Source organism: Myxocyprinus asiaticus, chromosome 1, assembly GCF_019703515.2.
Source record: "Myxocyprinus asiaticus isolate MX2 ecotype Aquarium Trade chromosome 1, UBuf_Myxa_2, whole genome shotgun sequence".
In the NCBI taxonomy this organism is placed as follows: Eukaryota; Metazoa; Chordata; class Actinopteri; order Cypriniformes; family Catostomidae; genus Myxocyprinus; species Myxocyprinus asiaticus.
This window is the reverse complement of record NC_059344.1, coordinates 21892367-21916888: the sequence shown is the minus strand read 5'-3', so window position 1 is coordinate 21916888 and position 24522 is coordinate 21892367. Positions and strand designations below refer to the sequence as shown.

General features: G+C 39.7%; 1 protein-coding gene across 1 annotated transcript in view; it reads right to left on the bottom strand.

Annotated features, from left to right (window-relative positions):
- The window catches only part of LOC127429123 (sushi, von Willebrand factor type A, EGF and pentraxin domain-containing protein 1-like), a 162113-nt gene that overhangs the window by 79973 nt on the left and 57618 nt on the right, over positions 1–24522 (bottom strand). The window contains exon 3 of the mRNA XM_051677987.1: positions 21873–22049. Coding sequence (XP_051533947.1) covers positions 21873–22049 — 177 coding nt within the window. The remainder of the gene's footprint in view (positions 1–21872; positions 22050–24522) is intronic.

The following is a 24522-nucleotide window of genomic DNA, read 5'->3' as shown; positions in this document are numbered from 1 at the left end:
ATCCTTAAAACAGAGAATGTTTTTTAACATGTGTATTTTGTCTTACTGTACTGGCAGAGTTTTTATACTCAAAACAAGTGAAAAAATCCACCAGTGCTGAAGAAGTAATCCAAAGTATTTAGAATACGTTACTGACCTTGAGTAATCTAACGGAATACATTACAAATGACATTTTACAGCATGTATTCTGTAATCTGTAGTGGAATACATTTCAAAAGTAACCCTCACAACCCTGCAGAACACACACACAGAAATGAAGGGGTGATACTATAACACATCCACAATGCGTAACGCATGTGCACACACACCCACACCCACAATCACACACAGAAATGAATAGGTGACACTATAACAGCATTTATTTTTATAGAATTTTTCAAATAAAAACAGCCACAATGCAGAACAGACACAGAAATGAAGGGGTGAGACCATAACACATCCAGAATGGAGAGCACACACACATATAAATAAAAGGGTAAGACAATAATTCTTTGCACACACATGCTCGCACACACACACGGATCAAAGGCTGAGTTTGAGACAGTAGATTTTTTTCCACTGTGAGAAAGTTTACACTTAGGAGTGGGAGCAAAATGTTTATTCTAAGTCTTATGTTTGTACACAAAATTCATTTTCACTGTTCATTCCTGTTAATTTCTGTTTATTACTGTTGGTTTAATTGACATCTTTTATTAATTTATTCTACTGATTTATTGAAATGGGATGTTTGAAATAAATTATAGGTAACAAAAAATAAGTCTTCACTTTGTAACACCATGGTTTGTCGTATCATGGTATCATTGCAAAAACTGACACTTCAAAACACCTCAAACCAAAAAATAAAAAAAAATAAAAATAAAAATAAAAAGCTAAACTTTGACAAAATATTTTGATTTTTTTAATGTCTTTTGATGTCTAAATATACATCCAAATGCAGAACTTGTGATAAGATAAAAAAAAATTTAAAAACTGTTTGCTACTACCAGGAAAATGAGTGGAACTCTGCAGCCATCTGCTGGTTATAGTTGTTCTTTCAAGTCATTTTAATTTAAAGGTTTTTTTGTTTGTTTGCTTTTTTCTTAGCAGAAAGCAGCAATCTGCCCCTAACACATGACACCTTTTTCATATTTTCTACCTGAATGAAATTGAGAAATGTAGATCTTCACTGAAGTGAATGTAACATAAAATTTTATTTTATATGAAAATTAATGGTGTAGTTTAGTAATTTAGAGGTATATAAGGTAAAAAAAACATTTTTAAAAAAAAAATACACGATTATTGGTTGGGGTCAGATTTGACCCCACAGACCAACATATGTTGCAACATATTGTGATTCCTGTGTAAATTCGTTCATGCCACCTCTGAGCTGCAATATATAATGTGTTAATGCACCTATTTTTGGCACATATGGCACTGTAGATGGCTTCTGTGTTTCCTTTACAGTGTTAAGATAAACTAAAGTAAATTAAATTAGCCCAATGTATCTGTCGAATACTAAATCAAAATACTTGTGAAAACATGCTGTCAGATAATATGTTTCTGAATCAAAAGCCTCCCAGACACCTAACTTTCCACTGCTTAAATTATGCATTCAGTACACTTTGGAGGTTCACAATGGATTCATTAAATTCCAAGAGTATTTTCAGGCTATTTAGTTTTTAGACTGATTTGTTTTTCACTGGAACAACTCTGGTGAAAATATCAAGAACCTCCCAACACAAGCTTGTGTAAAAATATCAAGAAGGAACAACCCAAAGGGCCGTTATCCGTAGCTGCTCTGTACAGCCAGCCAGACAACTCAACTAAGTGAAAGTGGAGGAAAGCTTTGGTTGGATCTAATCTCTGCAAATATATGGGCACAATCAGTGTGAGATTAAATTAGGATAATGTAGTTTCTATGGGACCTGCAGTCTGAGCTAGGTAGTCAAAATGGTCACTTCTTCCAACATTTAAAACCACATGCTCTTTCCTTAACTAAACACACTGAGGGTCAGTTTTACAGACAGTTTGTTCAATAAATCCACAAAACTACCATCTAAAGGCAGTCACACACCGGACGAGAAGCGCCATGCCATGGCTAGGACATGGCACAGGTATCAAACACAGGGCACATCGATGCGGTTCATGTTGCAGACAGTACACACAAAAGTTACCAAGGTTTTTCCCTTGTTCAAGAATGAAGCACGCTAAAGTAAATAATCTATGTCCTTTGATAATGATTTGGGTTGAATTTAATGGAAAATATGAGAGTTGCGCTCTGTGGTGTGGCAGAAATTTGAGCAACCTCCGGAGTTGTAGCTGGCACCGCCAACAGACGGCGAGTGGCGGCAGTGGTGTGTGTACCTTCATTGAAAACAGTTGTTCCAAATTTTAGAATGCACCATGTCGTCCGCCAGACACGTCCGGTGTGCGACCCCCTTAACAGTTGCCTACCCTGTACAGGTGTTTTTGCTCATACAGCAGTCTGACTCCTGTACATCATTGTGCAGACAGATCAAGTGGCCAGTCAGACAAATACTGTTTTGTCTCATTGGTTACATAAAGTGTTATATGTGTGAGAGTACTGTAAATGATGTTCCATTTGAGACTTCCAGTTCCACGCAGCATCATTACAATAATTTAATTTCAGTCAACAGGAAGCCCAGCCATTTTTCATGCAAATAACATTCAGTTGCTTTTGAAACAGTTCCAATATTGTGCTGTTTTGAGGTTTAATGGCTGGAGATTTAAAGATGGTGCTGATGGGTGGCCACTCATTCTGAAACAGTGGGTTCAAAAAGATGAGCAGATGGACAGAGAGCAAAAAGAAAAAGACTGAAAGAAAAGCTAGCATACATGGAGACAGACAGACAAGCAGATGGAAGAATTTCTGTAAGAAGAACAGAAATAAACAAAGAAAGACTGACACTGAAACTGAGACAGGAAGAGAGAAGTAAACAGACAGATGGGGAAAAAGAATGCAAGACAGGAATTCAACTAAAGAGACAATGAAAAAAAGTGTGCATCTGTGCTCAAGTGAGAGAAACAGACATACAGATGGACTGATGGAATAAGATTGAAAGTGGGAGGAATCCTAAAGCAGGGGAGATGACTGGATTTCTTTTTCAAAAAGAGAAAAAAATTTTTAAGCTACTGGTTATTAAATTTCCTCACCTTTACAGAGTGGCACTAGGGTTTTTACTGTGTCTGGTAGAACTTTGTCTATTGAAGATGTTCTGACACTCATACAAATGGGTTTTAGGAGTTGTCTGATGGCTGGAATTCCCCAGCGTCCAACAGCTGATGAAGTAATTGAGATGGATAGTGAAACAACTAGAGAATAAATTCTAATAGATATTATACAACGGGCTTAATGAAAATGTTCATAGATGTTACGCTTTTGTTACAGAAAGTTAGATAATTATGCTTTATGCAGTATTGGGTAGATTACTTCTGAAATGTAATCTGGTACTGATTTGTAATCGGTAACATCACAATCAGTAACAATCTTTTAGATTATACTTTTAGGTGATCTAATCCGATTACTTTGGATTACTTATTGCATATTTTGATGAAAGTCTAATTCAAAGGGACAGTTCACCCAAAAATAAAAATTCTCATCATTTCCGCACCCTTATGCCATCCCAGATGTATATGACTTCCTTTCATCCTTGCTGTGAACGTCCTCCCGTTTTGTCTGCCATCATTCCAATGCTGTGGTGTTTCATGGTGAAATGCTACAGAGGATGTTTGTGTTTCCTCCTGCCTCCAGGCGACAATGTATATGCTCTCTATCAGCTGTCTCACCTGCGGTCTTGATGGTGTTTTTGGACGCTTGGAACATGCTAAGCACCCTCAAATGAAACTTAGAGCACCCTCAATTGCAGACCAGGACAAACTACTGCCCACGGGTCGATTTATCATGAATGTTTTTTATTAGATCTTTCATTTATCTGGCTGATAATTATCATGATCAGTCATATTTTCAAAATCAATGCCAAAATTTCACAATTTCTGCCAGGGTATGCAAACTTTTGAGCACAACTGTATACTTGAACAAATTGGAAATATTTCACCTTATGTGATACTTAATTTATGCAATCTGGCAGTCATACATGCGAGTGCATGCGCTTTCTCTCCGCAAAAAACAAACAAACAACAACTTAGCACTCAATAGTGCATGGAGGGGACATGCCAGTAAAACCAAGTGAGAGAGGAATATATTTATTCTTTGTTATTTGTGAAACGCTGAAGTCCCTCACACCTGTATGTGAATATTACTCTGGTAGTATTCATTTATCAGTGTCATGCAGCCTGTTTTATTCAGTGGTGTGCTGAATGGGGTGCCAAACATTGACAAGACCCACATCATGACCCATGAGCATGTTAACAGATTGATAATGTTTTGAGAATAAAACAAGTAAACGAGTCCACTTTGCAGCCAACATTAAAATAAGCTTTCAGAATCTCTTTCCTGAATATTTTATTTTACTTTTAGACCAGTCTCCTGATATGGTTTACCAGTATGGTAAAATAATCAATTAATAATTGTATTCAGCCTTTATTCAGTTTTACTAACACATGATAGAAAGTATAGCAGCAAAACTTCAAGCAATTGCAGAATGGTCCCATCAGTATACACTTCAGAAAATTGTGCATCATTCATTGAGTGCATGTCTGGCTTAAAAGATAAAACTATGCAGAACTTTTTATCTTCTCTGTTCCATGTTCTACTTAACAGCTGATGTGGCCCCAGTACCACATGTGTAAATTGGCAAGCAAATTTCTTGAATACTAGCAAACACACAAAATTCCTTGCAGTTTATGAATGCCAAAATGCTGCATCAAAACATACAAACGTGTATGATTTTGCAAATCAGTATGTCCTAATCTGCAGGTGCAGAATTTTGCTGTCATTTTCAGCGACAGAACATGGGGAAAACCCCCGAAGCAATACATTTTTTGTACATTAAAAAAACAAACTTTTCTTTACGTTAAGTAGCATTTAAACATGATTTAATCTACAATTTATTTTTTAATTATGATACATCTCCACTTTATACAGAGCACCCCCACTATTTTCAGAAGCACCCTCAGTGATTTTGATCTGGAATCAGGCCTGATTTCGCTGTTTAATATTTTATCTGTACAGCGTCCTTGAGCTCTGTACAAAATAAACTTATTATTATTATTACTGTTATTATTATTATTAACCATATTGTTATACTGAAACACAAATCACTTTTAAATAGTATTAAAAGTGATCGATAGCTCTTTGAATCCCCAAACTGCAAAGCAGGAACTGATTTTAAACTTTGCGCTGAGAATAGACGTGCTTCTCAGACGTCTTGGCGCAATTACCTATTTCTCAGAAAAATAGCTTCATTAACTTACAATACAGTTTGCACGCATACACCCACAGACAGCGCAAGTACTCCTATCTGCTTCCACTTGCACTTTGCACTGGCATGAAAATTGCACTTAGAATAAGAGCTTTCATGAAAATTGGAAACGACAAAATGTGCACTGTCGTTACGCATAGCGCTACGCATAGCACGGTCACAAAAAAAAGAGACCTAAATGTATTAACCCTATTTATAGTCATTTTCAAATTCAATGCACTTCAATAAACTTTTCTGCTAACATGCAACATTCAAACCATTGCAAATTAAACACCACAAAACATAGGAAACATCTTTTAATTGTTGAAACCATCTCTTATTAACTATTTACACGCCAACATTTAAGCTAACTTATGATCCATTGGCACAATTGTAGTGTTTCAAGCCCAACTGTACAATTCCCCCATAAGCAACAACAAAGCTAAAATCAGTTTAGTGTGTCATATCTGTGTGTGATGTATGAGAATGGTATAATATTCTCCAACAGCCATGACAGATCCAAAAAGGAAAAAAGAAAATCAAGGCACACTTCCAGATCAAAAATATAGTTAAAAAGCCTTTATTGTCAATGGCTATAACAATAACAGTTAAAAACAGTGGAAAAAAGAGGGCTGCAAACCTACGCCATGACAGATTCGTCTTAAAACATTCCTACATCAACAGTTAAAATTAGAGCATTAGCTTGTGTTTCCAGGGGAATGTTCAGCTGGAAGAGTTCTGTTGTACATCAGATCATACTCGTGTCAGTATAGGCTAGTATTTGATAATCATGTTATAGAAACTGTGCCATGTTGCTGATCTGGGACCTGTACCTATTGTGCAGTGTTTAAAATGAGGACTTTAAGTAAGGCTGTTTCGCATGCAGTCTGGTATCAGTGTCGTTAATTGATGATTGCCTACTGCATGTCTCATAACTCTGAGTTAAAAAACCCTCATCCTCCTGGAAACTGAGAGAGAGAGAGAGAGAGAGAGAGAGAGAGAGAGAGAGAGAGAGAGAGAGAGAGAGAGAGAGAGAGAACTAGGTAGGGGAGGAAGGGGGTTTACAGTGCTAGAATGTGTTGAGCATGTCAGATGGTTTAGTGACCGTGTGGAGGGTTGGCTTATTTTGAGAGTTTCAAACCTAACAGCAACAGCATTTTCTAACAATGGCAATGGCAATGCTTCATGTAGCATCTGTTTTTCCACAGTCTCTTTCACAACCGTAGTGGCTTTCACACAAGACCTAGACAAACTGAAAGGGCACCTTTCTTCCATCGCGATCTTGTGAGCTCTGTGCAGGGGCGATCGATCAGTTACCCTGTCATGCCGCCCCAGAGAGTGTTGTCACCCTAGGAGCCTGCCTATATCACCTATGCCAGGATATGCTACTGGGCACCCAAAACAAACAACTTCATCATGCTACATTGGGCTTCTTGTAAAAGAAACTTCAAGACATACACTCACTGTATTCCAAAAGCAGAATTGCATGACAAAGAGTATGTAGATGCAATTCAAATGTAAAAACAACAAAAACGTACACTACCATAAGCAGCTTTTGCATCTTCCCTATTGTAGAAGATGACTGTATCTTCACCTTACCAGGATTGACAAGATTATGGTGGCTCTCAAGGTGGGAACCACAAGGTGCAGCAGATGTAGCTTATAATGAGTTCACCACATCCTCCTGTTTTCAGCCACAAAAATGTAAATTTGTTTATGGATTTCATCCTTTCCCTGTTCTGAATTTGAAAACGAGGTCAAACTCGAATTGCACAGTAAAAAGGAAAATACCAAAAAAAACAAAATAATAATTCTCTTCAATTATCATGTCGTGCAGTTGTTAAGCTTTGTGTCATTGTGGTAAAAGACTGCCTGCGAAACCATGACCCACTGACACCAGTTACTTTAGCAGATGGAGAAAAAAAACCTCTTTTCCTCAATGAGACCACAACAAAGTGCCCCACAACAGTCAGAAGTACTGTACTTTAGGGTTTGGGGTCATCGGCTGAGTAGGTCAGAGGACAACCTTTAGATTGTCACTGTTGACGTAAATCAAGTCTAGACCACTGTGATGGAGAGAAAAAAAAAATCCTTCACATCTTAGTTCTAGACTTGTGCTTGGAAATTTTTAACGGGACTAAAAACATGTTTTTCATTTCGGTTCGCTCTGAGAAGAATCAGTATTTTTCCATTTGGATCTTAATTCTTATGAGCGTTCTCTACGTGCAAAGATACGAACGTTCTTTCCTTTTTCACGTGCGTTTTCCAAAAATGCACTTTGCAACTATGCACTTTAAGTGCTTCTTGAGAGTCGCTGTCCCTGAGTGAGTGTTGAATCTATTCTTTGCACAATCTATTAATTTTACACAATCACTGCTTTGTTCATCAGATGTGTGTTTGATTGCAATGTTTCGTTTAAACATTCATCTGTGGGTCAAGGTGCAATCGCAGGGTCGGTGAAGACTATATATACAGTTGAAGTCAGAAGTTTACTTACACTTAGGTTGAAATCATTAAAACAAATTGTTTAACCACTCCACAGATTTCACATTAGCAAACTATAGTTTGTAGATTAGGACATCTACTTTGTGCATGACACAAGTAATTCTTCCAACAAATGTTTACAGACAGATTGTTTCACATTTAATTGACTACATCACAATTCCAGTGGGTCAGAAGTTTACATTCACTAAGTTAACCGTGACTTTAAGCAGTTTGGAAAATTCAAGAAAACGATGTCTAGCCTTTAGGCAATTAGCTTCTGATAGGCTAATTGGCTAATTTGAGTCAATTGGTGGTGTACCTGTGGATGTATTTTAAGGCCTACCTTCAAACTCAGTGCCTCTTTGCTTGACATCATGGGACAATCAAAAGAAATCAGCCAAGACCTCAGAAAAAAAAAAGATTGTGGACCTCCACAAGTCTGGTTCATCCTTGGGAGAAATGTCCAAATGCTTGAAGGTACCACGTTCATCTGTACAAACAATAGTACGCAAGTATAAACACCATGGGACCTTGCAGCCATCATACTGCTCAGGAAGGTGACGTATTCTGTCTCCTAGAGAGGTGCAAATCAATCCCAGAACAACAGCAAAGGACCTTGTGAAGATGCTGGAGGAAACAGGTAGACAAGTATCTATATCCACAGTAAAACGAGTCCTATATTGACATAACCTGAAAGGCTCCTCAGCAAGGAAAAAGACAATGCTCCAAAACAGCCATAAAAAAGCCAGACTACAATTTGCAAGTGCACATGGGGACAAAGACCTAACTTTCTGGAGAAATTTCCTCTGGTCTGATGAAACAAAATTTGAACATTTTTGCCATAATGACCATCGTTATGTTTGGAGGAAAAAGGGTGAGGCTTGCAAGCCGAAGAACACCATTCCAACCGTGAAGCATTGGCGGGCACGGATGTTGATTCTCGGCGGGCTGGCGGAGAACTTCAGAAATGTCGACTTGATTGAAGATGGAAGAGAAATCTTTAATCTCTTCACTTCTGCAGGCAAACGGATGAAGATGCGGATTGCTTGGCGGTCTCCTTCGGATCCGTTAGAGTGTTCGGTTGAACACAGAGTAATCTCAACTCATCCAGCGAGATGGAGATTGTATGGCCACAGTTTCAAGTCGGACGTTACTTCCTTGTGCCACGAGGTTGCACCTGAGAGCAGCGATGAGCTGCACCTACACACTGCAAACAAAGTTGCTGGAAGCAAATCCCGGAAGCATTTCAGACGTATTTCTACTCCTGATGATGTCATGGTTTGAGGGACGTTCTGTTGTGCGCCTCATCCAATAGGAGTTGAGAGTTTGATCCTTTAGTGAGCAAGGCTTCATGGGATTTGTAGTCTGTTTTGGACTCCCTTTGTTTGATTTTGGCACGATTTTTATCAGTATAATTTACGACTTGGAATGTGGGGGCCTGAGTTAGGTTTTTACGACTGTGTTAGGCCTGCCTTTGTCTTCTATCTGAATACATGAGGCCCAACAGTGGCATGACTGTTTGTGCCAGATGGGCTGGTTTGAGTATTTCTGTAACTGCTGATCTCCTGGGATTTTCACACATAACAGTCTCTAGAATTTACTCAGAATGGTGCCAAAAACAAAAAACATCCAGTGAGTGGCAGTTCTGTGGACGGAAATGCCTTGTTGACGAGAGAGGTCAACAGAGATATATGTGTGTACTGTGTGTGTGTGTGTGTGTATATATATATATATATACACACACACACACATACACACTGTACACAATGTTTACCATGTTGCGAGTAGGCCTATTGCAAGTGCACAATATTAAACCCTAAATCCACTGTGTACTCTCTCAAGCCAAGTCTTAAAGAGATAGTTCCATTTTTAGCACAAAAAAAAAAAAAAAAAGAACACATAAGATGTTATGGAGAAAGTGAGATTTAGAGACCATTCACTTTCATTATATGGACAAAGATGCAGTGAAAGTGACTGAGGCTGTCAGTCATTACTCCCTAACATTCTGTCTAACATCTCCATTTGTGCTCCATAGAAGAGAGCAAGTCATTTCTGAAACAAAATGATGACAGAATTTTCATATCTTGGTGAACTCTCTCTTTATATTGTGAAATAATAAAACAAACAACATAAACTAAAATGCCAATTAAGTTTCTTGTGCAATCTGCAGAGTTGCAAGGCAGTACAAAATTATTAGTATTACTTCCACACCTTACTAACAATACTGCTGCTTTAAGCCTGTGAGCATGGATTCATAGTTGTCTAGAATGATTAAGTAGTGGGGTTCAGTAGCAAAGACCTCTGTCTGCAGTGAATGATAGTGGGGTCTTATACACAAAGGGTTTAGAGAGGGGGCTTCTGGCTGATAGCAAATACATTGATGGGCAGAGATGAACAGGGAAATGGAGCAACTCTCACACTTCAACACTTCTCTCTTTCCTACTCTCTCTCTCTCTCTCACACTCAGGCAATGGTAATAAATTCATGCTAAAAGGCCAGTCATGGAGAAAGGCAGGGAATACGTTCATGACAGCTGCTGCAGAGACAGAGAGAGAGAGAAACATAGAAGTGTGATTGGAAACCAAAAATACTAGATGAGGAGCAGGTAAAATTGGGTTGTTCTTTCAAGGCAAACCTTTAAAACTAGAGAAGGCATCATAAAACAAGGGGGGAATTTAAAGATAAACACACTGGAACCACGGTGTGCTATTCCCTCTTGTCAGTTTTTTTTTATTATTATTATTATTTTTTATTGACAGTGGCATACACAGGAGTGTAACTAGAGGGAGGGCAGGGTGGGCTGTCAAATAAAGCGCACAGTCGCTGGTGTCTTTACTTGTAGTTTATTAACATGAAATTAAAGGAGAGCTCAAGCTTACAACCTGTCACGACTCTTGTCTCTTACGTTCTACTCCTTACCATGAACATCCTTGACACCTCCCAGTTAAGATAAATTTCCTCTTAACAGAAATAACATTGTTTTGTTTCTTAACCACATTTATCTGTCAGTTTAAATCTCTTTTAAGTAAACACAACACGTATAACCAGTATCACTTACTTTCACATTGCTTTATCAATTTAACTCAGAACTTGCTTTTTTTTTTTTTTGTTTCAATAAACGTATAAACATTCTCTTAATTCTGCATGGCTTGTAAGGCGTATAGGCTATCCACTCTCTAAGAATGGCTATCCTCTTATTTATAAGTCCAATTTAACAGCAGGCTTACTCGCTCTTCCAGACCTAGCCTGTTCTGGCAAAGCATCTGTATGTTCTGTTTCAGTACAAAGGCTTAAATCAATACCGTTATTTTTCCTCATGCATTACATCCTTTTGAAAGACTCGAAGATGCCATCAATTCCTCCTTTTCTCTCCTCCATCGGGGCAGCGCACCATGTCTGATCGTAGAGTGATTCTTTCCTTCAGCACCGTAGATGGATTTTCCCATTGCTTTTTCCCATCGAGTTTCATCATGACTTCCTTCCCTGGATCCAGCACAGGTAAGTCTTTAACTCCATGTTTCCTGTTGTAATCGAATGCATGTTGCTCTTTCACCACTGCATCACATTTGCGGATGACATCTGCGTCTGGCCATTTGGGTATGAGATTTTGTATGAGTGTCGGCAGTGCAGTGCACAGCTTTCTACCCATAAAAAGTTCTGCTGGGTTTACCCCCGTGGATGTAGCTGGAGTTGATTTGTAGCTAAGGAGTGCTAGGAGAGGGCCTTTTTGTTGTAATATTCTCTTAGCTGTTTGAACAGCTTGTTCCGCTTGTCCATTTCCTGAGGGGTGATGTGGACTGGACGTTACATGTCAAAGTCAAATTGTCAGCTTAATTCTTTAGAAGTTTCACTTGTGTATTGTGGCCCGTTATCTGAAGTAACTATCTCAGGTATGCTGAAGCGAGCAAATGTAGCTTTTAATTTTGCTACCACCTGTTCTGCGGTTGTGAATAGTAGCTCCAGTATTTCAATGAAATGCAAGTAATAATCCGTCACTACAAGGAAATGTTTGCCTCTGAACTCACATAAGTTTATTCCAATGTGTTGCCACGGTCTCTCTGGTAACACAGTAGGACACAATGGTTCCTTTTTATGCGTCTTTATTTTACAACAAAATTAGTTTATGTTTAATGTCTGAAGACAGTCCCGGCCACCACACCGAAGATCACTCCCTTTCTCTGCATTTGTTTAATCCTTGATAACCCTCGTGAATTCTTTCAAGGATTTCTTGTTTCAGGGCCTGAGGAATGACAATCCTAGTGCCTAATATAACTAAGTCCTCACTCACTGACAGTTCACTTCTGCAATGGTAAAAGTCTCGTACCGAAAGTGACACTGATTCTCTGTGCTCGGGCCATCCATTTTTATCAATGTGGTGACCATCTGCAGAGGTCCATCCCGTAGCGTTTCTGCTCAAATCAAGTCCAGTTTTTGTTGAGAAACTGGCCAGCTCGTGATGACAGAATTCACATAGCAGTTAACGTCCGTTTCCATGCTGCTTTCCATCACGCTATCCATGGGACTCCACAATAGCGCGTCTGCTATTGCAAACGTTTTTCCTGGAGCGTATTCAGCTGTGACCCCAAAGCACATCAACCCGAGTAACAGTCCTTGAAACCTGATTGGCACTTGGTTTATGTCTCTGTTGTTTATTAGGGGCACCAGGGATTTGTGGTCGGTAATTAAATTAAAGCGGTTCATTCCACTTAAGTATTTTGTGAAGCGTTTGCATGCCCATACTCCCACAAGATATTCCTTATCTATTTGCGAGTACCTACACTCGGTGCTTTTTAGCCGTCTTGAACAGTATGCGACCGGTTTCCAGCCATCCAGGTGCTGCTGGAGTAGAACACCTCTGAGCCCATAGCTGCTGGCATTGGCAGATACCACTGTTGGTTTGTTTGCATCGTAGTATGCCAGCACTGGAGATCAGCACATCCTTTAACCTCCAAAAAGCCTCTTCTTGCGATGTGTCCCAAGTCCATGCTGTGTTCGATTTGAGTAGGTCATAGAGGGGTCCTCCTGTAGTTGCGAGGTGTGGTATGTACTTTCCCATGTAGTTAATCATTACTAAGACTCTTTTCATTTCGTGCACGTTTGTTAGTGAGGGTAGCTTTGCTATCGCTGTCACTTTTCCTGGGTCTGGCCTCATGCCGTGCTCATCCAGCACCTGGCCTACCGAGTGTGGTTCAGCCCCTTCTTTTAGATGGATTTTTTCCGGCTCCATTTTTAACGTGCCATGTTCTCCGAATGCAGCACTAACTTCCTCTACACTCTGCACCAGGCCCATCTCTGTGGCTGCCATCCGGCTCAGTAGGTTATTCACCATTGGACCCTTTACTATGTACTCAGTAAGTCAGAATTGCCTTCCTCCTAACTGTGGTGTTAAACTGTCCCGTGCAATGTAGCTGGCCGCCTGGGCTATTCAGATTTGTTGTTGTATTCTCTACTTTGCATTTTGGTTCCAGCAATTGTAATGTCTTTTCATTTATTACAGTGTAGTCAGTTCCAGTGTCTATCTTAAAGTCTACTGGGGTCCTCCCTATATGCACTTTAACAATCCAGTTCTCTGCATGCCCACTGCTGTTACTCATGGAGCCTAGATAGAAAGAGTCGTTCTCTCTGCTTTCATTGCAAACAGTGTCCTTTTCTCTTACATCTTCTGCACTCTGTACCTGCTATGGGACATCTCGTCTGGTCCCAGTGTTGTGCTTTCCCACATCTTGTGCACTTTCTCTCACCACTGTTCCTTCCTGTGCTTAGCTTTGTCACTGCTATGTGGCTTGCCGCATCTGCTTCCTCACCATGCCTGCTGTCAGTGTCTGCCGATTTTTTGGATACTGTTCCCGGGCTCTTCCTGCTCTTGGTTGACTTGGTATTCAACCTCTACAGCCTGCCTCACATTTTTCAGATCGCCAAACTCAGCTCTCAGACGGTTAATACAGTGCTCTGATGAAGATTTCAACCTTTTCCCCAGCTTTCTGGATCCGTTGATGAAATTGTGCTCTCTCATGGGTGACATTTTTCTGAGGCACAAAGTACCCAACACATTTTCTCACCACTGTTTCAAAGTCATCTCTTACAAACTCGAATTACTTTGTGTCTTTTCCCATTGCATAAATAAGTGTGCTTATTTGAACTTCTCCATCCTCTGTGTTTAACTTTGTCACCATGCGGTACCTCACGAACCTTTCGAAGGGAAAGTTCTCTGGCGGTTTAAAACTCTGCATTCTCGTTGGTCACAGTGGGTTGCTCTTCACCGTCTTTTGCCGATCACTTCTGACACCAAGTCAAATAAAGCACACAGTCGCTGGTGCCTTTACTTGTAGTTATTAACATTAAAATAAAGGAGAGCTCAAGCTTACAACCTGTCACGACTCTTGTCTCTTATGTTCTACTCCTCTAGATTCCCCCTTACTCCAGCATCCTCTTTATAGCTGACTGGCTCACTGTTACATGAGTCAAACTGTATTAACCAATTAACATCCTTGACATGGACAGCCGCCCTAGGGCTCGGGGTGAGAGGAATGATGAAAAACAACCAAGGCCCCCCAAGGAGGGGGCCCGACAGTTTCTTTTCACTGAGGCCCACAAGATCCAAGTTATACCACTGGGCGTACATATCCTTTACATGACTTCTGTGGCTCTATGATTAAGTAAAGCAAGAAGTTCAGCACACACCGAAGTCCAATGAAGATGAATGAGAAAAGAGTAAAATATTGCAATATATTTTCAAATCGTAATACAGTAAACAAAGACTCACACTATTATTTTATCACAACACAGATATTGATTCAATATTGTATAAACAGATTCCTTCTTATTCCTATCCCTGGTCCAATCCAGTGTGGTAATCTCTTGGGTTGTTCTCAAAAGTGTAATCAGAGCAGAGATAATGAGGGTAGTGCAGTCAGCATGTGGCACCTGTTTTACACAGCACAAATACTGTAAATCTGTTTTAACAACCAGGTTCACTGACATAGTGAGCTACTATATTATTGGCAAAGGAAAGGGGGATAGTACAGAAGTATGGCATGATAAAGAAAGAGATGGAAAAAGGAGATTTGTGGAGTTCAGCTACTGACACTGTCGCAAAATCCCATTTGTCACCCCACCTGCTGGCGGCCCTAATTGCAGTCAGTTTACAGTCAACACACACACACTACTCCTCACAAACAAATTAATGGTCATGCACATGCCTGCATGAGTGTCTATTTATGACCTAAAGTAACAGTTACTTTCCAAGATCACACAGTTTCTACAACCTATAAACTTGCCTCCTCTTTCCAAAGACATTAATCAGCACAGTTTACCACACAGTGGTAGACCGAGGAATTCTTAATACATGTGTCACTGAGGCATTCAGCTGTGCCAAATGGAAACCTCTCTTTGCACTGACCTCAGGCCAGAAACCACTTCCAATATCTACCTATAACTCACTACCACAAAAAGTGCAAAACTAAAGAGAGATCAGCACAAAAATGCAATGTCCGAGAGGCCTCATTTAGAAGGCTTCATATGGCTCTCTTCCTGTCCAAACAACACAGGAAAAACAGAAATCTTCACTTTAATCCTCAAATTAAAAAATGAGGTGAGCCTGATTAACCCTGAACCTTCATGTCTCCTAAAATTCAGTGGCATCTGCTCTGTTTGGACGAGACATCCTGGAGCAGAGTGCACCAGGAATTGAACAACCACCCGTCTTTTCTTTGAAAAGGAAATCCAAAGACACTAGCCGAGTTCAAATTATTCTTTGAGGATCTCCCCTTTGTACAGGCCGAGATCATTGTGCATTTTTGTACAGTGTTTAATTATTTTAATGTACAGCTTATCATTTTATAAACACAGCTGTTGTATTTTAGGCTGTTAGCATGGTATTAATGACAGAAATAATAGTAGATAAGGCTTGTTATAAGTGGTACTTGCTAAGTTTAGCATCACCATTACTATTGCTCAAGTATTGCCCTTCGAAATAAGCTTTGGTGCATAACTCATCTCACACCACTCAATGTGAGGTGGATGATCAAGTCGTGTAGTTCATTGAGAGGTGTGCTATACTTTAAGGATTCCACTCATGATCTTCCTGTGGGAGACAATAAAACTATATAGATTTTACTTGAGCCAGTAAGCAACATAACAACCACCCAGAGGGCTCATGCAACTACCTAGCAACACCCTAGTTGCCACCCAGAACTCCCTAGCAACCTCTTATCAACATGCTGAAAACCATTCCTAAAAGCACACCTTAGCAATTGCACAGAAACAACATGCGGTAAGTTTTGCACATGCAAGCACCACTCACAATTTCATCAGAAGATCTAGTTGCAGTTTGCATTTACCATAAACACTACAATCAGAACATAAGATGATTGACAGTCCAAGTCTATCACGAGATCAGTGGCCTAGAACAGGGTCATTTCTTATTTGACTATGTTTGTGGAACAGTCCAGTCCAGCTCACATTAAGCAGGATGACTTCATTCAAAACAGAGTTCAGAAAAATTAAACTGTGACAAAACGGATACGGCTGACTAATATGCTTAATATAGTATACTCTATAAGTTCAAGGAATAAACCCTCAAGAGCAGAAAGAAAGTGGTTGGGGTTTAAGACAAAGTAATTATTTTCACACTTCACTGAACATAGAGCACTTGGAATGATAGAACTACACTAAAACCTTTTTCCAGATTGTTTGCTGGAGCCCAGGCTGGCTAGGCAATGCTGCAGAAATGAAAGGCCCATGTAGCCAAACATGCATTACAGAGTCTCCTCTGACTTCATTCCTGGCTCTTGAGCTATTGAGGCAGGAAGAAATCAGCAATGGGAGTTTTATTGTAAAAGGAAGATGGAAAATATGACGAGAGAGGAACACTGGGTGAAAGAAGAGGTGCATCAAAAGATGGGTGAAAGGAAAGAAAAAGCCATGTGGCATGAAGGTTTGGATAGTGAAATAGTGATGAGGCATGAAAAATAAGGAATACGAGGAAAAAAATGATGGGACATTGGAGAGCTTTGAACTGGATGTTCACCTTTTGCCTGTTTGTTTGTGGTGTGGAAGCGTTTAGAGATATAAATGGCAAGAAACAGATGATGAGGAAAAAAACATTTTATTGTACTTGTGCCATTTCTTTAACAAACAAAGAACAGCCATGAAAGGAAATGACAGGGAGAATAGGGGGTGATAATATCAAGATATGATACAGTCTGAACTCAAACCCGTGTCTCCTGCATAAGCACCACTATGGTTGGGAACCGAGAACTGGTTCTTATTCAGAAGGGCAGTAAATCCAATAAGAATTACATTTCTTATTTCCAATTACTTCTGCACAATTACTAAAAGAATCAGTAAATTCCTTATGATCCCATCAGAGCACCACAGCTCATTAGTGACAGCTCGTCAGAGGAAGCAAGGGAGGCTGAGCCTCCTCACAAATGCATTTAAAATGACCATAACAACAAAAGTGATCAAATTATCAGTTGTTTTAATCAATTTCCCTACTAATGTGCATAACCCCAGATGCCTTTAAGAAAAAAAAAAAATATTTCTTTTTATTTTTCTTTCATGCACAGTTACCCAGGTGAGTTTAAATTACTGTTAGCCCTTTTCCACCGACATGGATCGGGGGCGGGTTCCTGGGCCGGTGCGAATTCTTGTTTACGAGAAGATCCAGCATGAAATGACGCATGCTGACTTCAGACAATTGACCAAATCATAAACAAATTGAAAAACACTTAAGGGAGTGCAGGGACCATATGAAGGACCTAAACAAAAGTGACAGTGGACAGAGCAATAAAGTTTTGGACTCTGACTGCATCCATCCTACTATCTAAACAGGACATTAAATTCAGCCAGTCACTCTTGAGATAACACTGAATCACCGGTGTCCTATGCTGCTGATCTCAGTAAGTTATTATATTTGCCAGCATTGTTAGTGTAACGTTGGTTCTTGGAGTGGAAAAAAGGAGACGCAGGAGTACAATAACTTTCAATCTTTCAATTGGAGACGCAGGAGTGGACAAACATCATACAAAGAGTCAAACAAGAAATCACGCTGGAGTGGAACAAAACAATTCATAAATCAACTAAGCTACAATTTAACAACACAAAATAACAATACAAGGACTGACAAATGAATGGGCAAAACAAGAGGATATTTATACAAAAGGAACTAATGAGGGAATGGAATATAGGTGAAGATAATAAGAAACAGATGTAAGTGATGAGGGCAGTGAAACATGGGAGATGTAATCTGGAGGAAAACTTCAACCATTGAAGAACGTGAGGGAGACAGACTGTGACAGTTAGCTTTCCTTACATGGTTGTGCTCTTATTTTGTGCATTGTTTTGTTCAGTAAGGGCATTTTTGACCAGCTACTCACTAACTTCGGAAGATCATGGCTATCTGTTTAAGTAAACTTAGGGTTTCTCAATCAAGACCTAAACATAATATTATATGCTATGGCAAAACTCCAAATACAACCATCTGCTACACCAATGTAATAATGAATCCAATGTTACAGAAAAGGGCTATGTATGAATGCCAAGTGAGGCTGACGGCATAAAGCCTCCTGTCATTAGTAAACTGACCAATCAAAATGGATATTCAAATGACACAAAGTCATCATGTACGGTAAAAAAAAAAAAAAAAAGTGGCCAAAAAAGGTCAAGCGGAGGCTAAATGAAATTTGCCTCCTTTGGCATTCCTAACCAGTCATTATCAGAGGTAACCATTCAAGACAATCAGCTTTCAGTATGACGTTGATGCTTCATCGAGCCTGCTTATAGTCAATGCCGCACGACAGGTGAAGAGAAATTAGCCAAAATATCAATAAAATACATTTTATTTGAGAATCTAAAACACATAATAGACTGAACGACAGGGTCATATATAAATTCGACTTGAAACAGTGGAGGATCGGAGTTCCTCCACACAATGTATTGGGTGAGTAGATGTTGCTGTACATGGAATGGAGCCCTCCATTCAATTATAAATGTTGCATTAATCTTAGACTATAGAAGGCATTGTGTGACTTGTTTACTGTATTGGGTTGGTGATCAGAAAGATTATAACACATAGGTAGTTATCAAGACTAATTTAAGATATCAGGGAGAGGAGATCGTCAGTGTACTGGAGCATATTCACCAGCAGAAACAGGCTAATGGAATATGATATTTACTGTAAATCCACTGCAAACTTTTATTGGTTGTATCTTTCAATCCTGATTTACACATCTGTACCCCTTGAAAATTCCCTCACGGTCCGCCACTGCAGCTCATTGTGTGGAATGCCAACCACTAGGCCATGGCTGTAAAGGTGCTGTAAGCAATTTCAGCCGTTCTGGAACTTCCACGAGACTGAGCCGTTGAATGAGACAAACCTCCTTTTTCCAAAACCCTTGGAGACATATTGGATTTCAATGATGTAGAGGTATTAGACTGTAGAGCTGTTTACTGGACCTGTCACCATGTCTGATGAATATCTGCCCTCCGGCCTTCACATCTAATATATCATAAAACTATTGATGTACCTCTTGGTTTATAAGCAACTGCATGTTATTGCAAATAAGACTGAAGGTTTCACACAAGCACCAAAGCATACACGGTTATATGCACACATATGCACAGGTAGACAACATATTTAGATTTTTAGTAACTAATTCTACAGTGAGTGCATTCCTGTACACTCTAGAGACTATATGGGGGGTGTTGTTGGTCACAAGGTTGCAGGAGGAGGAAGAGAGAGACAGACAGAGGGGTAGCAGAAAGATGTCAAACACAAAAAAACATGATTGCAACATTTCCTCACTCGGAAGCTCGCCAATGTTTCCCAGATTCCTTGTACTTTCCTCTCTTCTGGAGTATTTTTCCTTGGATAGATTTATGATTGTCTAGGGGCTTGCATGTGGAATCTGGGGTGTTCTGCTGAGGGTAAATATTTATTATCCAAAATTTGAGGAAATAAAGTAGCGTCTCTTCCTCAATCATGCTCCGCCCTCTGACATCTGACAACCAGTCCCTTTCACACAACAGCTGAGATGCATTATGGTAACTGTGTTTTTGGTGATCTCTTACACTGGCTTAGTTAACACTGAATGCGACCATGGATAAATATGTCTGGTCATTACAGTGCCGCTGGAATGCTAAAGTCAAACAAAACAAAACAAAACACATAGCTTCACAAATGGTGTCATTCATCTTTTGTCTGTTTCTGTTCATCCATGTCATCTATGTTTTACTTTTACCAAACAGTGGAAAGAGGTCAGTTCAGATGAAATGGCATTTGGTCTTGTTTATTAAGCACTAGGTTTGCTGCTGATTAGACTTCAGGACGTTGCACATTTGCAGGCTTTCGAGTAAGCTCAAACGATACACATAGCGCCTTCCTTTTTAAATCCCTAATGATCAACAAAAGATTCAGACTTGACCTGTGGGTACAACTAAAAAAATCCTGACAGGAAAATGCAAATATCTGTGATGCAAGATATTTTTGTCCCTTTGCTATTTATGATATGAAATATGGTGTTCATGATTAAAACAGCCTCCAAATCAGACTAAAGTAAACTTGGCCTTCGTTTAGTTTTTCCTGGTGGCTTCCACAGGCCAGCCAACCCCCTCTGGCCTGCTAAGTGTTTGCAATCTGTCATTAATTAAAACATTCTGCTGCTAATTAACAGTCAGACAGAAATTAATAGTGGGGAATGCTATTGCCCTAACAACATCTAATTGCTATTTACAGCTTTGTTTGTCTATGGCCTTTGTTATCATATTCAAAGTCTGCACGAAATAGGTGAAACAGAATGAAACAGAGAAATTATTATGAGGTGTTTATTTCATTAAAAGATTTGTTATAAGGTGTTATAACAATGCAAATCTAGTTTGTGGTGAGAGGGGCTTGATTAAAATGTTAACATGTAAATAAATGAGAATGAATTCAGTAGTGCAGTGGTTCCCAACCCTGTTCCTGGAGGCCCCCCAACACTGCACATTTTGTATATCTCCCTTTTCTGACACACCCAGTTCAAGTCTTGGAGTCTCCACAGATGAGCTGATGAATTGAATCAGGTGTGTTTGATTTGGAAGATATCCCAAACGTTTAGTGTTGGGGGAGGGGGCGCGCCTCCAGGAACAGGGTTGAGAACTACTGTAGTAGTGATTAGGTGTGAGACAATTTTCTCAGTTATGTCAGTTTAACATTATGACTTAAAAATTTGATTTATTATGGATTTGCAAGGTGTTAAGACATGACTTCTCATTGGTCTCACTGGTATGTTATGAAAAAGAGAAAGTGCAAAAGCAAGTGATGTATGATAATATTTAACACTGAAAATAAGAAACTTCCATCGCCAAACTTTGTAGGCTCTGTGCATGTGCCGCTCACCCGGTGTTTGTTCCACTAATGATTTCCGAACACCTCATTAGTCAGTTTAATTAGGCAGCATGATTTAATGCTTTCTCAATATGAGCTAATTTATAGCACGGTATGAAAGATATCTTTAATGGGACTGCACTTTACGAATGTAAATTGTAAATAAATCTTAATTTAGATGAAGCATTGCTTTTTCTTCAAACAGTTTTATGGGGTGGACGGAATGCAGGGCTGCCGTATTAGGATTAAGTTCAGTAAATTGAGGGGGGAAAAAATGTTGATACAGCACACTGTAGTGCACACAGTGATGATTGTGAATGTTTTAAATCATGTTTATGGGTTTGTTATGAGAGCAAAATGGGAGCTTAAGCACCACTCTGACAACATCTTTCAATGTCCCATCTATTTGCTCTGTTGTTTGATGTTTTCTCTGTCTCTATGGATATTTGATGGAAGTGTTCCTTCTACTCCACTTCAGGAGAGGATCTGGCATTCAGTTCACATTTCAGCCTTACACGTCCCCAAGCATGTATTAAGTACTGAATTGGACTTGTCACTATGAACTGCATCCATCTCTTGAACTGAAATGGAAAATAAACTCCAAACCTTGCTTAGAGTCATGTGGAGGGCTCTTGTCTGATCCATGGGGTCGTGACCCTTACCTGTACACTCATGTTGAAGTCCTTTTCCATAGTATCCTCTTTCACACACGCAGTCATACTGCCCTGTGTGTGTACCACATTTACAGTTGGCCATTATATCACAGCAGTGCTTTCCCTCTTCACACAATGATGAACACTGGGCCAGATCCTCCTGAATATAACTTCCGGTGGGCAAATCTGGGGGGGGAGGGAAGAGAAAAGAAAGAGGAAGAATGGGAAAGACAGAATGGTGGAGAGAAAAATGACATTGAGAATATAAGACTTTGCACTTTGATGCTAAAGACAATTCTTTAAAAAAAAAAAAAAGAAAAGAAAATTCTGGCCTCATTCATCCATTCCTACTGCTCTAACTGAACTGCTCGGGGAAAAGAGTATGTGCAATGCTGTGGAAAAGAATTTGCCCTCATCCTGATTTCTTCTATTTTTTTGTGTATTTTTCATACTAAATTGATTTAGATCTTCAAACGAGATATAACAAAAAGTAAACCCGAGTAAAAACTGTATTTTGTGTTCAAATATAAATTTTTTATTGAAGCAAAAAAATTAGCAAACACCTATCACTCATGTGAAAAACTAACCGCCCCCTTAAACTTAATAGCTGGTTGTGCCACTTTTAGCAGCAACAACTGCAACCAAATGCTTCCGATAACTGGAGTTCAGTCTGTTACAATGCTGTGGTGGAATTTTGGCCCAGTCTTTGCAGAACTGCTTTAGATCAGTCACATTGGACGGTTTGAGAATGAACTGCCCGCTTAAGGTCCTGCCAAAGCATCTCAATCGGGTTCAAGTCAGGACTTTGACTAGGCCACTCAAAAACTTTAAATTTAGCTTCTTTTGAGCCATTCAGTGGTGGACTTTCTCCTGTGCTATGGATCATTGTCTTGCTGCATAATCCAGTTGCACCTGAGCTTCATCTAATGGACTGATGACTGGACATCTCCTTTAAGATTTTCAGGTAGAGAGCAGAATTCATGTTTCCCTCAATTACTGCAAGCCGCAATTGCCCTGAAGCAGCAAAGCATTCCCAAACCATCACACTACCACCACCATGCTTGACCGTTGGTATGATGTTCTTTTTGTGGAATTCTGTGTTTGATTTACGCCAGATGTAACGGGACCCGTCTTCCAAACAGATCCTCTTTCAACTCATCAGTCCACAGAACATTCTCTCAAAAGCTTTGAGGATCATCAAGGTGTGTTTTGACAAAATTCAGACAAGCCTTAATGTTCTTCTGGGTTAGCAGTTCTTTCCGCCTCACCGCTCTTCCATGCATGCCATTTTTGGCCAGTGTCTTTCTGATAGTGGAGTCATGAACAGTGACCTTTATTGATGTGAGAGAGGCCTTCAGTTCCTTGGATGTTGTTCTTTGCTTTTTTGTGACATCCTGGATGAGTCGTCGCTGTGCTCTTGGAGGAATTTTTGAAGGTCGTCCACTTCTGGGAAGGATTACTACTGTGCCAAGTTCTCTCCATTTGGAGATAATGGCTCTCAATGTGGAGTTTTTTTTTTTTGGAGTCCCAGAGCCTTTGAAATAGCTTTGTAACCCTTCCCAGACTGATGTATTTCAGTCACCTTTTTCCCTAATCATTTCTGGAATTTCTTTCGACCTTAGCATTGTGTGCTACTGGGTGAGACATTTTTAGACACATTCATGCTGCTGAAAAATTTCTGTTTATGTGCTGATTTAACAGGGCTGGCAGTAATCAGGCCTGGGTTTGTCTAGCCCAGCTGAACTCCATTATGAATGCAGTTTCATAGATTTTGGGATTTAGTAACTAAGGGAGCAAATACTTTTCCACACAGGCCCAGTTGGTATTGGAAACTTTTTTGCTTCAATAATTAACATTAACATTTAAAAACTATATTTTGTGTTTACTCAGTTTGAATTTTTGAAACAATTTAGTCTGAGATATACACAAAAACAGAAGAAATCAGGATGGGGGCAAATACTTTTCCACAGCACTGTATGCGTATTATGGTATTGGCATTATTAACTAACTATGGAAACCTTCACTTTGGCAGGAGAGTTTTGTCTCCCTAAATACAAACAAATGCATCGTTTCAGATTTTTGCAATAGCATACACAAACAGGCCAAGCAGCTGGAGGAGCTGGTCTTGGACTCAGGATACCACAGACATGATATCACAACAGGAGGTGAGAACAAATAAAGCCACAGCCTTATTTGGGCATATCACCTTCACCTTTGCCCAAAATTTATCTGTTTGGATCCATAGCGGTTTAATATCTCACTGGATTTGGGTGAAACTCGGTTTCGATTTTCATTGAAGGGTCTTTTGGGTTCACGTGGCTGACAGAGCCCAGAGCTTTGATAAACCGATCAGTTATAGCCAGACAATGGAAATAATAACACTGATTCTGTATGAGAGAAAGGACAACAGGCGTTTAGGAGGCTATAGTTCTCGCCCTGGGGCATCGGTCAGAACGCAGACAGGAGGCAGGAATCAGTTCAAATACTTAACTGAATTGTTTGTTTAACAGCACAGACATACATTAGACTGCAGTGATGTCACATTGGCATAGTTCAGACACAGAGTTGGACATAGTGGTTGCAGCTCAGCTTATATTGATGTATATAGTGGGTTTTAGGAGTGGCTGCAAATAAACAAACAATAATAGATGTTACATGT